The 19018-nt window shown below is 43.3% G+C and overlaps 1 protein-coding gene across 6 annotated transcripts in view; it reads left to right on the forward strand.

The window, feature by feature from the left end:
- GALNT13 (polypeptide N-acetylgalactosaminyltransferase 13) overlaps positions 1-19018 on the forward strand; it is a 158461-nt gene that overhangs the window by 56719 nt on the left and 82724 nt on the right. For all 6 annotated transcript variants that reach the window (XR_008733679.1, XR_008733676.1, XR_003560646.2 and 3 more), the window contains exon 4: positions 6367-6535. Coding sequence is in view for 2 of the 6 variants with exons in the window: in XM_055719318.1 (XP_055575293.1) it covers positions 6367-6535 (169 nt within the window). In the remaining 4 variants the exon portion in view is untranslated. The remainder of the gene's footprint in view (positions 1-6366; positions 6536-19018) is intronic.

Genomic DNA, 19018 nt, shown 5'->3' on the forward strand with positions numbered 1-19018 from the left:
GACAGAACCATCTAAAACACAAATTTTACAGTTCTGAAATATTTCAGTTTCTTCAGCCTTCCCTGGAAGTGGACTATTCCCTGAAGTATTTCGGGTATCTAAAACCTAATTTCTTTTTTGACATGGCATAATCTCATGTAACTTGTATATAGGAAAGATGCTTAATGAGCTTTGATGGTTGCTGAGGATTAAGACATTATTTGTAAATTCACTAAAATATATTAGGGATGCAAACATTTGTGTTTATAGAGCTGGCAAAAAGCTGTTAAGACAGACTCATTTCACTCTGTGAAGGGGAGTATGGTCAAGGGAAGGTAGGAATCTTGAATGTGACTCAAAATACGGTATTCTAATGTAAGTTCTCATAAAAGTGAATTAATTTGGTATGCAAAAATTATTTCCCCTGTTATTTCAGCCTAGAAATCCTCATTGGTTTTTCATCTGTCCTCTCCCTCTCACTGCGGGCAGGGCTTGAAGCTTGTGCTGGACACTTGTTTCCAGGTGCCCATGCTGCGAGCGAGGATGCTTTCCAGCTCCCGACATCCTTGTGCTGTCGGTTCTGCTGTCTGATACCCCCTCATCTCCAGCATCCCCCCATCATCGACACACACAGGGTCTCCTCTTTCTTCTGGATATGGGCAGAGTTTGTGATTTTAAGATTTCTAAGCCTGAGTGAATCTTATTTATGTTATGCAGACTGTTAGTGCCAAAATGTATCAGTGAATTTAACGGGCAGGCAGGGCTCTCCTGGATGCCGTCTGCTGCCAGGACAGGTGGGCTTTCCGTGTGCAGGTCCTGCCAGGCTCCCAGAGGGATCCCTTCCACCCTGGGATATACTGGTGAATGAGAGCCTTGAACAGTGCGTTTGGGGTAAGGTCTCATGCAAAGAAAGTCGCAGGCAAACGAGTTCAGGAGGCTGTTGTACAAACAGTCAAACCTGCAGCCTCGCCCAGTGCCTTGGAACAGCATGAAGTACAGCATGAGACAGAAGTGCTGGCACCTATGTCCCTGGAGCTCAGGAAGGTGTTGTACAGTAAATAAAAAACCTCAAATTACTGAGGAGTGGTGCTGGAGACCAACACAAGCCCATGGAGACCCATCAGCAAGGCCAGGTCAGTGTGACGCCACAGTACTGTACTAACACGTACCAGCAAGAGGAATGCCCGGTAAGGGGGGAGGTGGGTTTTTCCACACAAAGGAAAAGCAAATTAACAGATGAGTCAAAGTTTTTTGTTTCCTGTTTGGTTTTGTTACTCACTAAAACTTTCAAATTGCCAGCAGCAGAAGCACTCTCAAAGTATTTATGGATCGGACATGCTAATAAGCTTATTGATAGTCAGCCACGTAATTGATACATAGAAAAATGACATCTCTCAGCTTCTTCCACACTGGCTTTGAGGATCATGGTTGTCCCTGAGTCCTCCCTCGGGTCTCCATTACAATTCCAAGTTATTTAAAACACAAGCCTGGAGGTCAGTTCAAGTGCTTTGAACCGTGACAGCGGTGTCTTACCGGTGGGTTTGGGCTGGGAAGGGCTGCTCCTGATGGAGACACGCAGCTTTCTAGGGGGTGAGTCAGCTCTTTCCATCAGGGAAAAAGCCTGGAGGCAGCAGGGGTTGGAAAACCCTCTCCTATTTGCGCTATTTGTGTAATTTTTTTGGCAAGATCTGGGCAGCCCCTGTTAGTGACAAGCCTATCTTCCCATCACCGCTGCAGAGGGCTGGAGTTACTTGCTGCTGAGTCATTTAAAATCAATGCTCTTCACAGTGCTATCCAAAAGAAGTATAAAAGCTATGTAGAAAAGGTGCTTTAGACAGGAAATTCTAAGCGATATTTTTTGAAGATGTACTCTGCCAGGAAATAGCTTGCTCTGCTCATTTCAGCTTATAAACACCAGTACAGGTGGAGTAATTCATAATCAGCAGCGTGCATTCACTGATTATTGCCTCTTTTACCATTCATACATTCTGAATACATAAGAAACAAATTTATATTTTTTTATCCTCTAGATGAAGAGATTTTGTGTTATGTTTATGTTCTGTGATTGAAGAAGTGTGTGTGTATGTTTTGCATATGGATTTTGATATGGAAACTTGAATACAAATTCGGTATTTCATAAAATATTCCGAACAATTTGATTTGATGTATGCTGTACTATTAGAGTATGCTGTGCTTCCTTGAAAGAGAGGGCAAAGCAGAACATAAAAAGTAGGCAAAATGATAAGGTCAATATTTGGAAAAACAATAAAAAATGTTTTGTTTGCTTTTGATAAATAACAGGTCGTTCAGTAGAAATATTTATAGTGGCTTTGTGCATTTAAAGAGCCAATTTTGGTGTATACCCGGTAGAAAACTTTGGACATCGTCTTTAGATTCTTAAATCTGTTCATTACTAGCAAAAATTCAATTTTCTATGACAAGTTTGGTCAAATTTAATATTTTCAAAATAACTAATTTGCTAAATATTCCTGCCACTTCTGGCATTGTGATGTTAAATTGGTTCTTATTTTAATATTTTACATATTGTTTGGAAAATGGAAAGTGTTATTTTTCCTAACGTGAGTATGTCTGGGTTGTTGTGCGCTTCGTGTCTGCTGGATTTGAGACAGTTGAGGACTGTTTCTTACAGACTCTCTGGGATCAAAACTTGTTTATTTAAATATGAGGGAGAAAATACAGTAAGAGATGGTCCTGGATATGGATTCAGGTTACACCTCTGAAAATGTTAGCATATTTGTCGTTGTTAATTCATAAAACGTGTGCATCTTCTCTAAAGATTCAGTAAGTCAAGGTTGCTGCATTTTAACCATAGAAGAATTAAGTGTTTCTTCATCCAGAGATATGTAAGCTATGATTGAAATATAATCTGATAGTACTTTGCTTTGAATAAAACTGTGAGAGTGGAAAGGCTGTTGAGGAAATTTCTGATTGGTTTTGTAATAAACTTCAGGGCAGGAAGGTATCTTTGAAGTTCTATCTTGATGGACCTTAGTAAACAATAGAAGAATACAGAGTCTTGTAACGAAAATTAGTTTTGCAGATGAAGGAATATATAACTCGTGCTTTCAAACAGAATAAACAAAAGTTTCCAGGCTGAGTTTAGTCAGCGTCCTGTGATGGTACGCTGCAATGAGTTGGGATTTCTAATGAACTTCTAATGAAATTGCAGTGGGTTTACACATCCTCTGCAGCTGTCTTCCTATTATTTAGGCTTAGGAGATGAATCCCTTCTCTGTTGGTATGCCACCAACATTTTATTAGATTTTAAGGAGATACAGTTTTGATATTTGGCTTACTACAAGAAGAGGCAGCAAATTTACTGTTGTGATAACGGCTGCTAATAATGGGTTGCTAAATTCTTTGGGTTGGTTTTTTCTCCCCCTTAAATAATTTATTTTAGTGAAAAGTTTCCATTTTCTATGGGAAAAAAGGGCCACTAAGATACTTCTAGCCACCTCCAAAGTATTTCATCAGAAAGTAAAAACATTTTGCTATTTAGGCTGGGTGCCTCGCTGTGCTCTGCCTCATGGTGCTCCTCCAGCTTCATTGCCACGTGGCAGTTTATGGCACGAGATGCCCGGGTCCCCTCTGCCTGCCCATGCCAGGGCTGCAGTGGGTCTGTCTGACCATGAACCGTATGGCTCCTTGCCTGGACAGGCAGGAGATGTATGTGCTGATGCAGTATAAAAGAGAGGTGGTCCTGGGCTTCTGGGTGGGGTCTGTGAGGCCCTTGGAGCTAGTACAAACCCTTAAATATAGCAGCAAAACAGAGAATGTCTCCTCCAAAACGTTGTCAGAGTGAAGGATGCCACAAGGACAAGCCTCCTTTGCTTTCTCATCATTCCCTTCTCCTCCTCAGAGAGGTTTGCCCCTTTTTGAGGGATTCCTTCCCTTCCATGTATGTGGTGGCTCTCGGGGACGAAGACGTTGACCAAGCTCCCTTCTGTGCTTCTTACCTGTTTTTCCACGGTTTCAGCAGTCAGGCTGGCTCTTTTTGCCTGCTCCTTGCTGCTGTTTACATAAATTTGTGCCCTCTGCCTCTTCCAGCAAAAAGAAGGCAGAATTTATTTCCATAAACAGCATTTGCAGCTTGAGGGACTAGCTCTTCAAATGACTAGTCTCACCGTTCCTCCAGAAAGTGATGATATAGCAGAGTTTAATTACCAGCCATTAATCCCAAATATTTTATGTTCCTATTACGCATTACATAAATATACCTTATGAAATGCTCCGAGAGGAGTTTAGTAGCATATATAATTGTGTGTGGACGTGTGCAATGCAGGTTTCCAAGCAATTCTGTGGGCGAGGCATATCTGCGGAGAGGTGCAGCAATGCGCTAAGAGGCAGCTAAAAGCACAGCACAGCTATGTTCTTATACTTTTATTTTTTCCAGTGGTACGTCTAAACGGTTTTGGCTGCGTGACGTATTCTCAGAGATAAAATTCTGCCTATTAGGGAACGTAGATAGCAGTGTAGTTATGAAATCCTTTCCCAAAGCCAGGTGAGAGGAATCGGCAGCTCTGCTCAGACATGAAAAAGGGTATCTCATCGCATCTCAAGCATGCGTTCAGTGCTGGTACTGGTGCCACAGCCTGTTTAGCTGCTGGGAGGATGCTGCTGACCCCAATAGACATTAACCACTGAGCCTGTCGTCCCTGGGAAATCACGTTGGACACAGAGGACTTCAGAGTCACCATGTTTAAGGTTTCAGCATCTATCTGATAGCAGTTTCATCTTCGCATGTAATCACAGGAAAAGCTAATAATTTCTTCCTGTTGCAGCATCTAAAACTGCTACTTCTGATCAAGGGGAAGGATAAAAAAATATATCAAGTAATGCTGTAAAATGTTCTTTGCTCAACTGAAGCAGAAAGTGGAACTGCGGAAACAAAATTTCTGTGCCCAGAGTCTGTAATATTTTTTTTTAGAAAGCCTTTTCTGTATATTTCCTGTAGGTTGTTCTAGCAAGCCCTGATGTCTGAATTGCTTGAAAAAATAATGGATGGATTTTTCCTTAAAAGTCACTTATCTGTGCATTTGGTAGAAAAAGCTTTATTCTCGTAGGTTCTTGTTGTTGTTGTTGCAAAAATAAATGTGTTAATTTTGTTTCAGTGAGTAGAGGAGCCTTCATAAGCAACAGTCAGGATATTAAGCATCAAATATTTCAAAGTAATTTTGACAGTAAAGATGAGAAATGAATGTGGTGGCAGAAAAATAAAGCCAAGATCCCTTTGTTAAGATTGCAAATGGTGATGTTGGGATCTGGCACAGAAGTTCACAGCTTGAAGGTCACCGTCAGCATCGGCTGCTGCCCAGCCAGGTCCCCAGGACAGTGTGCAAGCTGCCCTCCCAGGGCTGCGGACACGGAGGGCTTGGACTTTGCTTATTCATGACAGTAGCAAATAACAGTCATCACTGAAGACAAATTAATCAGTATTAATTAATCAGCCTCAGTCAAGAGGCTGATTTGAAGCGTGAATGTAAAATTAGTTACAGATTCAGGTGTTTCTCGTTCTGTGGGTTGGTGCAGCATCAAGGTATTAAGTAGCTGGGAGGGGAACTGGCCTCTTTGCTTAGCTGCACATTGAGGCTGGAGAAGAAAACTGATGGCGGTTCTGTCATCTTCTGTCTAAAGGTTTTGCTTTAGAATAATGATTATAAATACTTCTATATGTGGGATGTTTCCTTTCTTTTAAGATATTGTTTCCTAAAAAGGTAGTCTGTATCTTGTTTATTTTTGTGTGCTTGCACAAAGCAATACTAGGATTTTCCTCAAAATTCAAAATTGGCTATACAAATATTTCTCAAAACTAGTCTCTAATAATATGTAAAAGATACTCTGTCAGGGTGGGATACTGTACTTTTCAGGATAGATTTTTTTTTTTGTCACTGAAAATTAATTGATTTATTTATTAAAGGGTTGAGATTATGCTATCACATGCCTGGTGGTTGAAACTAAATAAAAAAGTTGGTTAGAGTTAGTTTAATATGATGTTCTTCAAATATTTTCAATAGCTATGAAAGTGCTCTCCAGATCTTTTCTGTCTGCAGTCTCAGAGAGAATCTGGTGTTGCGCTGTGTAATCCTGGTGTAAATCTCTTGAGAATAGTCATTTGCTGTCATTGTGATTAAACCAAAAGCTGCAAGTGAACAAATCTGGGTTTTTTATTCATCTTAGAAAGGAGCTAAGTCCACATTAGGATCCAGATAGAGGTAAAACCTCACAGTGGAGCATAAAGAAAACTGTGGTATGTTATATATTTTTTAATGTTCCTTGTTGAACACCAAAACTTGCGGAGCCCCGTTGGTGAAAAATAAAACATATGTCTGCATACTAAAAGTTGCCTTTTGCTGTTTTGTGTTACAGCTGTTATTTCTCGAAGCCAAGAAGGACCTGGAGAGATGGGAAAGGCTGTGCTCATTCCCAGGGATGACCAGGAGAAGATGAAAGAGTTGTTTAAAATCAACCAGTTTAACCTTATGGCCAGTGACCTGATTGCCCTGAACCGAAGTTTGCCTGACGTGAGATTAGATGGGTGAGTCCCCGCGGTACCGCCAGTCTCCTCTCAAGGCATGAGATATGGCGGCGTCTCAAGGTTAATTAATGGATGTTATTACCAGTGGTTGCCGAAGGAAGCCATTTGAAAATGCCAGGGTTTACTCTTTCTAGATTTGGCTTCTAGTACAAACTGTCTTAAGAGAAGAGTTACTGCATCACAAACGTTACTATCCTGTGCAATTTATTTTGTGAACAGCTGAAAAATTGTCAACTTAGCAGTCAGTTTGCATTGTGGCACATAACAAAATGCCCTCTGGTGTGTCTTATCACCTGGAATAATTTAAATATTTTTTTTCTTCAGGGAAAATATTATTTCTATGGTTTTAAAATGATAAAAACATCAATGTTGACTTTATAAATTTTCATAACTATCTTTCGGCGTTTAAAAATGGATATTTTAATGCTGCTAAAGAAAAAAATGCTACCAATACAAAAAACTACCTGTAGGATGAGTTTTCTTTTAGTTTTCATAGACTCACAGGACGGTTTGGGCTGGAAGGGACCTTAAAGCCCACCCAGTTCCCACCCCTGCCCCGGGCAGGGACCCCCCCCAGCCCAGGCTGCTCCCAGCCCCATCCAGCCTGGCCTGGAGCACTGCCAGGGATGGGGCACCCACAGCTGCTCTGGGCAGCCTGGCCCACCGCCTCGCCGCCCTCACGGGGAGAGGTTCTTCCTGATCTCTGACCTGCATCTGCCCTCTCTGCGCTCAAAGCCACCCCCGTGCCCTGTCACACGTGCCCCTGTAAGAAGCCCCCCCCAGCTTTCCTGCCGGCCCCTTCAGGCGCTGGGAGCTGCTCTAAGGCCCCCCCGGAGCCTGCTCTTCTCCAGGCTGAACAGCCCCAGCTCTCCCAGCCCGGCTTCCCAGGAGAGGGGCTCCAGCCCCTGCCCATCTCCGTGGCCCCCGCTGGGCTCGCTCCCACAGCTCCGTGCCCCCCTTATGCCGGGTCCCAGAGCTGGAGGCAGCGCTGCGGGGGGGTCTCAGCAGAGCGGGGCAGAGGGGCAGAGCCCCCTCCCTCGCCCTGCCGGCCCTGCTGGGGGGGCAGCCCAGGCACGGCCGGGGCTCTGGCTGCGAGCGCCCATGGCTGGGTCGCGCTGAGCTTGTCGCCCACCGACACCCCCAGGTCCTCCTCCGCAGGGCTGCTCTCAGCGTATTCATTCTAGAACAATCAGAATTTTACAGAACATTTTTCAAAATATAAAAACTGAAAGAGGTTTTGTGGTTGGGGTTTTTGTTTTGTTTTTAAGTCTAGTAACAATTTATTTTTAAGTGAAGCTTGAAGTTTGTGTGATGACTTTGAGACGGTGGAATAGCTTTGGGGGAGTGTTTCACCAAGTCTACAGAATAATTTTTAATGGAATTTATGGATTAATTGTTCCAGTCACAAGGGGGGCTTGTGTTTACACATGTGTTTGATGTGAAAGTGTGAGGGTGCGTGTTTATCTCCATTTAAATAGGGAATTCCATTACTATCTAAAGATCCAGCAAATTATGGTACTTAACAAGAAAATAAATAGTCTAGATTTGTTGTATACATTTTTTTCTGTAGTCAAGAGAATTTCCTTGTGTCTCCCAGTAGCGGTGTTAAAGCTAGCCTAGCTGATAGAGTATGCTGTCAAGCCCATTTTATCTTGAAATTTTTGCATTAGGACATTCTCCTAAAAATCTATAACTGAAATTGCATGCGTGGAGGGTTATACAAACTTACATAGTTTTGGAAGTAAATTTTTTGAGGTGGGTATTTTTTTCTGCTTAATTTTTATAGAAAGCTAGTGTTGATTGAATTTTACCTTTTCCAATTCAGTTTTTTTCCCTGTTGTCCTTCACCTACATAAATGGTCTGATTTATAGGTACTGCAGCTTATATACAAAAAAAAAATCAGATAAATACAAACATAGCTAAATATATACAAGTGGTCATGTCTTCTAAAATCTCCCATTACTTTTGATTTTTAAATTGAAAGTCACTTAGCTGAAATCTTGCTTATTATGCTTTGTTTGGAATTAAATCCTTTGGGTTCCTGTGAACTCTAAAATAAAAGAAATGCTTTGTTCCCTGGATTTTATTTGTAAATGCCTGCAGATAATAGAAGGAGCAGCATGGTTTTAACGGTAGACCTTGTCCACAAACAACAGAGTGATGCTTCTCTGCAACATGATCATTTGTAATTTGGTGATGCCAAGTCCCCGTAAAACACCAGCTCAGATCATTGCTAGCAGAGATATATTTCACAAAAAGTGGACGCATCGGGCAAGCTTTATGGCTTGTTTGTTCTTTATTGCTTGCCCTTTGTGAGAGTGCGGAGAGTGGTCACAACAAGCTGGTGGGGCTGGCTCCAGTGTTGCAATGGTTGCAGCAGGCACAGGGCATCTTGCAGCTTTCTGAGAAGTGAGGAGGATGCGCTGCGATGCTGGGCTGGGGTTTCTCCTGCTGCTTCCTAATTATTTTCTTTTACCCCGATGCTCTTGGCGGGTGCCTCGGCTTGCACTGGGCTGCCGAGGCTGTCCCAGTTCTGTGGAGTGTGCTCCTCTTCCCTGCAGGCTTTGCAGCAGACTGAGAAGACCCGGGTGCTGCAGACACGAGAACAAGGGGGGCACTTGCAAAGTCTCTCGGTCTGTTTTGGAAGGCTTTCTTCTTTCCCTGGTGGCACTCGTTGAAAAGAAAGTGTGGATAGAAGAAACCAGTGAAACGTTCAGCTTAATTTATAGTTCTGCTCAGTCTGAGGGAGATGAGCTTTTTAATACTGCGAGAAACCTGTCTAAATGCATTTTCTAGATGAAAAGATGTTTCGTATTCTTTGTTAAAAGGACAGGAAGTATTACGGGACTTAGGAAAAAAATAATTTTCTCATTTTCCTCTTCAGACAGGTGCTTTCCTTACATATTCTGTCCTTAGGGTGTATTAAATTGTTCTGAAAACCAATTTATAATTCTTTGCTATTAAGGAAGAATATGATTTTATGGTTAATATATTTAGTGTATAACAGAAAGATGTATTTTTATTGATGTGGGGGACAGAGGCATCCAATTTGCCCTGGGTGTCAAACTCGCTGTGCCTTTCACGTTATAAATGCAAGCTTCTCTTTCAGAGGCCAGGAAGTTTTCTGTAGCAAAATTAGACGAACAGAAAAAAGTAAAATAAATAAATGTTCTTGCTGCATGTGCTGTCTAGTGACAAAACTGTGATAACCTGTGGAGCTGTGGATACTGCTGCGTTTTGAGTAATCGTGAGCTGTTGCAAAGATGGATGTTATCAAGGTGTAAATGTGTTAAGTCGGTGTATTGGCTAAATGTGGCAGAAGCCTTGGGGCCAGCGCGAGGAGGCTCTGCGGGAGGCTGGGGGCAAGGTGGGCACCTGCCGGGCAGTGGGTGCCTGCGGGGCGGTGGGTGCAGGGGCGCGGGAGGCGGGTGGCTGTGCCTGGGCAGGCAGTGGCTGGCGTGCAGGGCATCGCCACCGCTGTCTTCGTGGGTGTGTGCCGGGAAGCGGCCAAGCGGCTCTCTATTTTGGTAATGATGCTGGGGGATTAAAGGAATGAAGGGCATTTATACAGGACTAGTTAACTCTTGCCATGACTTGACCTTTTTATTGTACCTCTCGCCTGTCAACATTTCGCTGTGTGTAAGTGGCGTTTTCACATAGCTCAGATCGCGTGCCACGCCATTAAGTCGCGGTCTCCGTTCTGGCTGCCTGCGCCAGTAATTAAGGATTCATGTGCCGTCAGGGTTGTGTGGGGTCCCTGGGGTGGAGGGGAGTCACAGCCACTGGCAGCAGTCCTAAGCACTGCTCCTCTTCTCTGTCTTGCATGAGATGTCCCTGACAGATGCAGCAACTTTCTGTCTTGGGCTGGTTTAAGATTAAGATGTTGGAAAAGCTGAATGCCTGTTTCTCAGGGATGTCCTCTTCCTGCTCCTGGTGGTGTCAAGTATAGGCTTAAAGCAGAAAATGATGTGTCTGACTTCCCACACTCCTGTCTTCAATGAAAATAAACCCACAGCTTACCCATTAGTCCTGTGTTTAGAAGGTTTTATGATTTCCAGCTGTGGTTTAGCCCTAAACGCAGAGTGTCGTCTGCTGGGAAAAGGTTTCCCACTGCCTTTATATCTCTGCAAGAGTTATTTAGAATTGTGCATTATAATATGATGTCCATGCCACAAATTAATGTCTACAACTAGACTTGAGAATTCTGATAAGAAACAAAGAGCCCCCCCCAAAAAAGAAAAAAGAAGAGTCTTGTTGTAATTTCTTATTCTAGAAATTAATTCTTCAGTTATGCTATGGTACGTTTATTGTCAAAGTCATTGGGAAGAGGACAGTGAATTAGTAGTAGTACACTGACAAGGTAGCTTTTTCACTGGGGAGTGTGTGTGTGTATGTATTTATATGTGTATGTATATATTTATATAGAGCAGCAGATAGTACCTGGGCTGTCACTGTTTGTGATCATTGCTGCTGTTGTGCCTCCAAACGATCAAAGCAGAGGGGGGTGTGTGTGTATGTCGTAAGAGTCTGAATAAGAAACACATATTTAAGAGTAAAAAAAAAAAAAAATCTGAGGGAATCATAATTTTTTTCACATTAGCAGATGAAAGAGCTCTTGAAACCTGTTATGACTCTCTGATTAAATGTTCGATGACTGTGAGCTAATTCTGGATTTACACTGCAACCACAGTACTTGTGTTTGTAAGATGAGGGAGATATTTTTTTCAAAGGAAAAATGTTAGATTTCTAAAAAAAAGTTTCACTTTATGAATTGTAGGAAGAAAAGGAAGGCTGGATTGGTTGGTGGCTAATGAGAAATTCCCTTTACAGTTTTGTGATAAGGCGGCTGCCTCTTGTCTTGCCCTTCTCCCAAACGGGGATGTTTGTGAATTGGCCTGATGCGCAGTCCTGACCTCCACAAAGTCGATGAGTTGGCTCACACTTCTGCAGGAATGAGTTCTCTCACCAGGACAGCGCAAAAGCCACCTCCTGTGTGCTGTAACGGGACAGTATGGCGGAGTCCTGCGCATCTCTGCTCCTGCGCTGAGATGTCAGTCCAGCACATGAACACGACGTTCATGCTGGCAGTTAACTTGCTCCCCGTTACATCTAGTGCTGCCCACCAAAGAATGTCCCTCGATTGCCCAAGTTCTGTTGGTAATGGCCAACTTGAAGATTTTTAATCAGTGTCAGGTCTAATTTGAAGTAGCTATTGATTAAACCTTAAACCCAATTTAATTCATCATAGAAATGTTTAGTTTTATTTCAAAGTATTTTCTCCAGCAAGGGAAGAAATCCATCGTCAATCTTTTCTGGATGAGTGCTGTTCTACAAATGCCCATACCATTTTAATTGGATTTTCTTATTGAAGTTTAGGTTGAAGTTAGCTGTTTTCCATTGTGTTTGTGTGTGTGTCTGTGCTTATGCGCATACATTTCTGATCAGAAACACAATCACACATTACCATTTTTGAAACTGTAATTGCGGCTTAAACTTGGTGCCATAGTTCTGGGTTGGCTTCTTAGAAGCAAAAACCTTGATGGGTGGTCCCAGGGTGGAGGGAAAGGCTCTGGAGGAAGTAGTATAGAAATGGCGATCGCTGCTTGTGGAAATTTCCTTTGTGGAACATCTGTGAAAATCCCTTAGTGCCTCGAACTCCGTGTTACGGGGCAGGAAGCTTTGATTAGATTTGTCTGTGATACCGCTATTTGTTCTTGCAATTTGGCCCTGATAAGGGAGGGTAAATTGTTTTATTTTGTAATGCTTGCATCTAATCCATTTGTCTTGCACCAGAAAGTGTTGTGTTAGGGTTTTTCCCGGCTCTAAGTCGTGGTGGATAAAGTACATAAACCCAGCAACAAAGGAACTCTTATCTGCTTACAGCTTTGTATAATTAAAAGCTTATTTATTTTTTAAGATTTTACTGTGTATATACCATTACACACAGAGAATCTATAAACCACTCATGAGCAAGTAAGCTTGGGGAGAATTCGGCAATGAGTTTGGGCTAGAAATTACTTTGAAATGACAGTTTAGAAATTATTTCACCTTGTCTGAGGGGGAAAAAATCACCCAGGTTGGCTGCCAGTAGGGAGAGAAAGTACATACAAGTAATCTGTATAAGGTTAAAGACAATTCCCGATGTATAAATTAGCTAAAGAGTGTTAAGATTATAAAAGTAATTCTCCAGCAATGAGAAAAATATGTTCACAAGTGAACATCTGGCTTCTAATCTGGTTTTGTGAGTCCTTCATCTGTACTTTCACGTAACAAAAGGATCAGTTGAAATCTGTGGCCATTACCCCTTGGTGGCTGTGGCAATGTGATGTCCCTCATGGCACAGCCAGCTGGAGCAGGGGCAGGACCTGTCTGCAGAGCACGCCTCAGCTCAAATCAGCTGGGCTAAGCTCAGGAAATGAGAGGACATCTTTTTTTTTTGGTCACATTTCCAGATAAACCTAAGTTGGCATTTGCAAAACGTCCTCACCGTGGAGCATCTTGGTATGCTTGGGGAGATTCCATGTAGAGTATCTTTTCTAACCATTTGGTAGCTGGTGTGTAACAAACGACAATAACGTACCAGGTTTTTCATTCATTACCTGTACTGTGGTTATACACAATTTAAGCCTAATAGGGTGCAGCAGTAACTCAAGAAATGCTTGTAGCCCTTTCTTTACTAGCTTGCCATTTTACTAACTAATTGTTTGCACTCTCAATTTCCACATAGTGCCAAAGCAACAGCAACCGCCATGAGATTCTTACCCACAGGGTTGCTCCTAAAATTAGAAATGCACCGGTGCCATAGCTCTGACAGAGGGCAAGCGATGCAAGGAACCCCTGCTCTCTGCCCAGCTCTCAGGAGCTGTTGGAGTGTGTCTTTACAGGTGGGCTTTAGATCGCTCCCAGGAGCTGCCTGCAAGACAGACCAGCAGTTTGCTTTGCTTTATGCTGCTCTTCAAATGACTTTATCAGATTGACAGTTTTTGTTTTAACTAGGAATGAGGCCTGCACAGGTAAGAATATTATCTATATATATATATGCGTGTCACGTGAGGACAGCTGTATGTGACAGAACAGACACAGGTACAAAAGGAAGATTTTTGATTCAGACACCATCAGCGAAGCACCCATGTGTAAGAAGAGAAGAAAATGCGAATGCTCAGTAGAGGTCAATCTGTACGAGTCATTTGAATGGAATTGGCTTATTCTTGTTAATCTGAAAACAGATTAAATTTCTCTGCATCTGGAGGTGTATGTACCAAAGGAGCAGAAATGTGTCTAGGGAGAAGGGGTTACATCTGGAGGCTGCAGAAGCGGTTTTGGCTGTGGACTTAGTTAGTTCCTTACACTAAGCGGCATTTTTTTGTAGACAACGGTACACATGGATCTTTGAGGGTGTCCTTTGTTCAAAGAACTTGCAAAGAGTTTGATTTCCAGAAAGATAAACCTGCTTCTTGTTGACACGCTGCTCCATGTGGTCCGTAGTCTGCTTTAGAGGAAGGCAGTTAACATGAGGAGATTTGATTGTAAACCAGAAGAATTCAGCTGCTTACTTTGTGTTAAAATAGTTGAAAACTGGTTTCAGTTCCTGGCAGCACTGCAGTCAGCCTGGGATAATGGCTTTGCTAGAGAGGCCCCCAAAATATCGCTCTACTCTAAGCATAAAGAATGATTTTATTTGTAGAAAAATTGATCTAACCAAGGTATTTTTACTTTCTTTATTTATGGCTTCAAGTGACTTGGAATAGTAGTAAATGGTTAAGCTGTTTGTATAAGAGAATGGATAACTTCAGTGTTATTTGGCAGGTATTGTTTAATTTTTATTTTTTTTCTAGTAAAGAATTTGCAGGCTGCCTTGGAAGCCAGTGCTGATGGGACCTCACCTCCTTCCCATCGTAGCTTCTCCCAGATAATCAGGACAGCTGACATGCGGCTTTACCCCCAGACCTTTGAGAATGGGGATGGAGGGTACTTAATTGAAGATTTTGATTTGCATGGCCTGTTTAGTTTTTAAAATGTGTGGCTATTTCATATTTTTAAAGTATGTCAAGGTTATCCACATTGCAAGGATAAGCATGTTCCTAGTTTTCCCATAAATACCCTAAATAATGTAACAGTGCTAGGTTGAACTGGTAGGTGTTTAGTCCTTGTGTGGTATGCGATTTAGGAAAATATGTAGTATTTAAACAGAAGGATTTCAGGTAGGTCGATCTCATTTCAGTTCTGCTTTTCTGTCAGCAGCTCGTCCCAGGACAGTCCCCCCATGTACCTCAGGGCTGATCCTGACCCTCGCTGGCTGCAGGGTCCACCCTGCGAAGCAGCTGTAACTCAATTTTCTGACTTAATAGCGCAAGGCTCTTCAAGCATGAAATTGCTTCCTTCGTGTAAAGCTGTCCCTTTGCCTGGCAAGTCAAGACTCAGAAACGGATGGTTACCGTGAGTGCTGCTCTTGGCCCAACCAGTTGTTGCGAGGAACAAAGTTCAGCTTCTATACGTGCCTGGAAGGGGAATGTGGGAATGAGCCTCTGGATACGACTGACGAGTGAGAAGAGCCTGCAAAATTGTATTCGGCAGCACGAAAAACTAATCATAGCTTCTTTACTAAAAGAAGATCCTTAATGATTAAACGAAGGTGCGGCGGGGCTAGAGCAGGTGGTGTGTGCGGGGCGACTGCGGGAGCGGGGGCTGCCCAGCCGGGGCAGGAGGAGGCGGAGAGGGGACCTTGTCAGGGCACACAGAGACCTTACGGGCGAGGGGCCGGGGCTACACTTTTTTTTTTTTTAAGAGGATAGGCATTGAGACAAGCAAATGCCTTCTCAGCCATGCAGCTTGTTAGATGATGCTTCTACAAGCAGATCATCAGTATAAGTTCATTTCTGAGCACTAAACAGTCAAAGCAATAAAGATCCGTGGTTCAGCTTCTGTCAACAGGTATGCGGATGGCTTTGGCATTGCAAGGCATCTCCTCTTAACTCCAGGCAGAAATAAGGACCAGTTAAAAGCACCAGCCTGAGGCAGTCCTGGCCCTGCAGTAGCGCTGGCCACCACCCAGGTAGGCATCTGTGCTGATGTATCTGGCTGTGGTGGATGTAACACTGGGCAACTTCTCTTTTGGGGCATGTGTCTCTCTACTAAGAGGATGGTCTTGTGTTTTGAAACCTCTTGTGGCATGCAGAGAAAATTCACTTTGTTGTAAAGGAGTAGCCAGAAATAGTTGTAAGAATGCCAGGAAATAAGCCTGTGTGGGTAATTCATGCTCCTGTTTTATCTCCTCCCTGATGGAAGCTGTCCTCCAGCTTGGTTATGTGCATTCATTCAGAGAAATCGGCTACTTCCTACCTTATCCCATAAACTCCTTTAAAAATCTGTGCATTATTATTTTAAGTAAGAACAAAATAAAAAGAAAAATAATTTCTCAGAAATTTATGTGGTGGTGTGTACAGACTGGAAAAGGCACTCTGAATTTTGAAAATGGTATTTGGAGACTTCCAGAAGTGTACTGACTGACAGCTGTATAGTGCAGTACTAATCCTTGTGGATTTATGAAATGAGCTTTCTGGCGGTGCGTGGATGTGTGGGGAGGACAGCATGGGGGGAGGACAGCACAGGAGCAGGGATTTGGCTGGGTGCTCACAGAGGACTATAGGGTCACCAAGCCTTTGGCTGATTTATTGCAGTTGGTTTCTTGCCAGCAGTTCAGTTTTGGGAGGAACCTCTGAATCCAGCACATCATTTACCTGCTTTGCCGAGCACAGCATGGAGATGTACCTTCTGACTACAGGCAAATGCTGAATGAAGAGCTAAGCTTGCAGCATGAAAGCATGCCACCACCCTCATCTTTACTTCATGTGGTGCAGAATTTCATCCCTTAGCTGGGGGCTCCAGAGCTGTGTGAAAGCAAAAGCGTGTGAAAATTATTTTTTTGTTTCTTACATCATTTATTGCAGATATGAATAAGAGATTTGAGGATTCAAAGTTAATACTTACTAAAATATTTTGAAAAATATGAAGGGGAAGTTTGAGGTGGGCTTGATGAGCTTCAAAGAAGATTCAGCAATCATATAACAAAAAATGGCACTGGAAATGATCAAAAACCATCCAAGAAAGCCTGATCTGATCTGTAATTTCCATTATAGGTCTTTGATTTTTGTTGGAAAGGGTAGAGAAAGTCCAAAGTGGCCTCTAGTATAGTCCTCTGAAAAAGAAATGGTCACCTCTACACTGCATTGTTTTAAGTGGAAAGAGGGCAGATGCAGGTCAGATATCAGGAAGAACCTCTCCCCGTGAGGGCGGCGAGGCGGTGGGCCAGGCTGCCCAGAGCAGCTGTGGGTGCCCCATCCCTGGCAGTGCTCCAGGCCAGGCTGGATGGGGCTGGGAGCAGCCTGGGCTGGGGGGGGTCCCTGCCTGGGGCAGGGCTGGGAACTGGGTGGGCTTTAAGGTCCCTTCCAACCCAAACTGTTCTTTGATTCTTTGATTAAGGTTAGAAAGGACCCTTAAGATCAAGGCCAACCGTTAGCCCAGCGCTGCCAAAGCCACCCCTAACTCGTGTCCCTCAGCACCTCATCTGTGCTTCTTTTAAATCCCTCCAGGGATGGGGACTCCACCACCTCCCTGGGAAGCCTCTTCCAATGATTGGCAATACTGTGCTGTATTACTGTGTTCTTCGTCAGATGTAAAAGTAACTTCAAAAATATTAAAATGGAGCTTGGAGCTGAAAAACCCCAAGGAAGAGGTGATATCCAAGGCTATACCCAAAGCTTTATGAACAGTGGTAGCTGAAGGTGTGAATGAAGGGTCTTTGCTCCCAGAAGTGGCAAACCTATTGATACTCTAATGAAACAACAGAGAAAAATCCTTGTAAGATATTTTCACATTCATCATCTGCTGGATATAAAAGTTGGTTAGCTTTGGAGTGCATCGGTACGATAAAATTTGGTAAGACAACGTAGCGACAGTTCCAGGACAGTTCTACTTTCCTCTAAGTGAAATAAGTTCCTATTCAATTGTTTTCTATTTACCTTTCAATTGCATAAATTCCAGTCTAAAATACAAACTGGTTCACTTGAAGTAAGTTCATTGAAGCAGGGTTACAGCTGTGCGTGTTGAAACGCTGCAGCAGGATGGGTTACAGGGTGGCGTGTTACCCTCTGGGTCGGGAGTGCTGGCGCTTGGTGGAGCTCGCACGGCCTCGTGCGCCACCTGTATCTGTGGGCAAGAGGAGACACAACAGATAAAGCTTAAATGAATGCCATTTTGGCAGGGAATTTGAACCCTTGGACAGTGTTGTCTTCTGGGATGCTGCAGAGCCTGTAGGGAGGGAAAGGTGCTTCTCTTGAATGGGCAGTCTAGGTTTTTTAAATGCTTCATTGTGATGGGAGCAATATCAGAGGATCACAGAATGGTGCGGGTTGGAAGGGACCTCTGGAGATAACCATATATTTCATTTTCACACTTTCTCTTTCCTTGAGTAGCTGGCAGGTTTTGTTTAAAGTGGATCGGAGACTATTTAAGGCGATAGGATTCTCATAGTAGGAGAGTTATCACCCTAGAAATAAATTATTGCTTACTGGGGTAGTTAACTTACAGTCCAACTTGTGATTTTCAGAAAGCAAAACCAAACACCAAAAAGGAGCATTGGTGATCTGCGCATGGCGCAATTAACAGTTTTGACAGGAAGGTTTGTGGTAGGGGAGCATTCGCTGCCTGAAGTTTTCCGTAAAGGTGCTGGCCAGAGGCCTGGCTCTGGAGAGGGCTGTAGGGTGTTTTAGCAGCTCTGGCGGCTGGAGTCATGCCAGTGCTGCATTTGGCTTCCCATCACGTACTTGCTGCTTCAAAACCACTTTAGCAAGGAGAGCTGGGGGTTTTGGTTGCCGTTCTTTGTGGAGGGAGACCAGAAACGGTCTGCTGGTACTGCCGGACATCAAAGAAGCTGTTGTTTTGCCAGAATTTTATTTTATATATTCTTTTAATTTAAGTGCACCTTTCCTTATGTTTTTTAAAATCCTGTTCAAGATTAGAGGAAGGTGGAAATACTTGGAGTATTTCTGTGGATACCAACACTGTCCCACAGGAATCACAATCCATGAGTGCGCTCCTGAAAGCCAGGTACAGCGGAGCACAAAAAGCATTCCTTATGTGCTATTAGCACCCTGGCACGTAATCAATACACACTGATAAGATTTGGCATCTTGTGAGGTATCAACGCAGCGGTGGCGTGTTCCAGGTCTAGAGGGAGATAAATATAACTGGCTGCCAGCTTCACTATGCAGTGGTGCATTCATCTTCGCAGCGGCGAGTAGCACCTGAGCATGGAGATGGTGCATGCTGACGTGCTCTCGGGGGGTGCTGGCATGGGGGATGATGAGAAATGGCAAGATTTCAGGCTTTCTGCATTTCATAACAAGAGGTATGCCTCAATTTCAGGTTGTGCGCCACAAAGCTACGGGGTGATGTTGGAGAAATGCTGTGAGTGAACACAGGGG

This window comes from Falco cherrug, chromosome 8, assembly GCF_023634085.1.
Source record: "Falco cherrug isolate bFalChe1 chromosome 8, bFalChe1.pri, whole genome shotgun sequence".
Lineage (NCBI taxonomy): Eukaryota > Metazoa > Chordata > Aves > Falconiformes > Falconidae > Falco > Falco cherrug.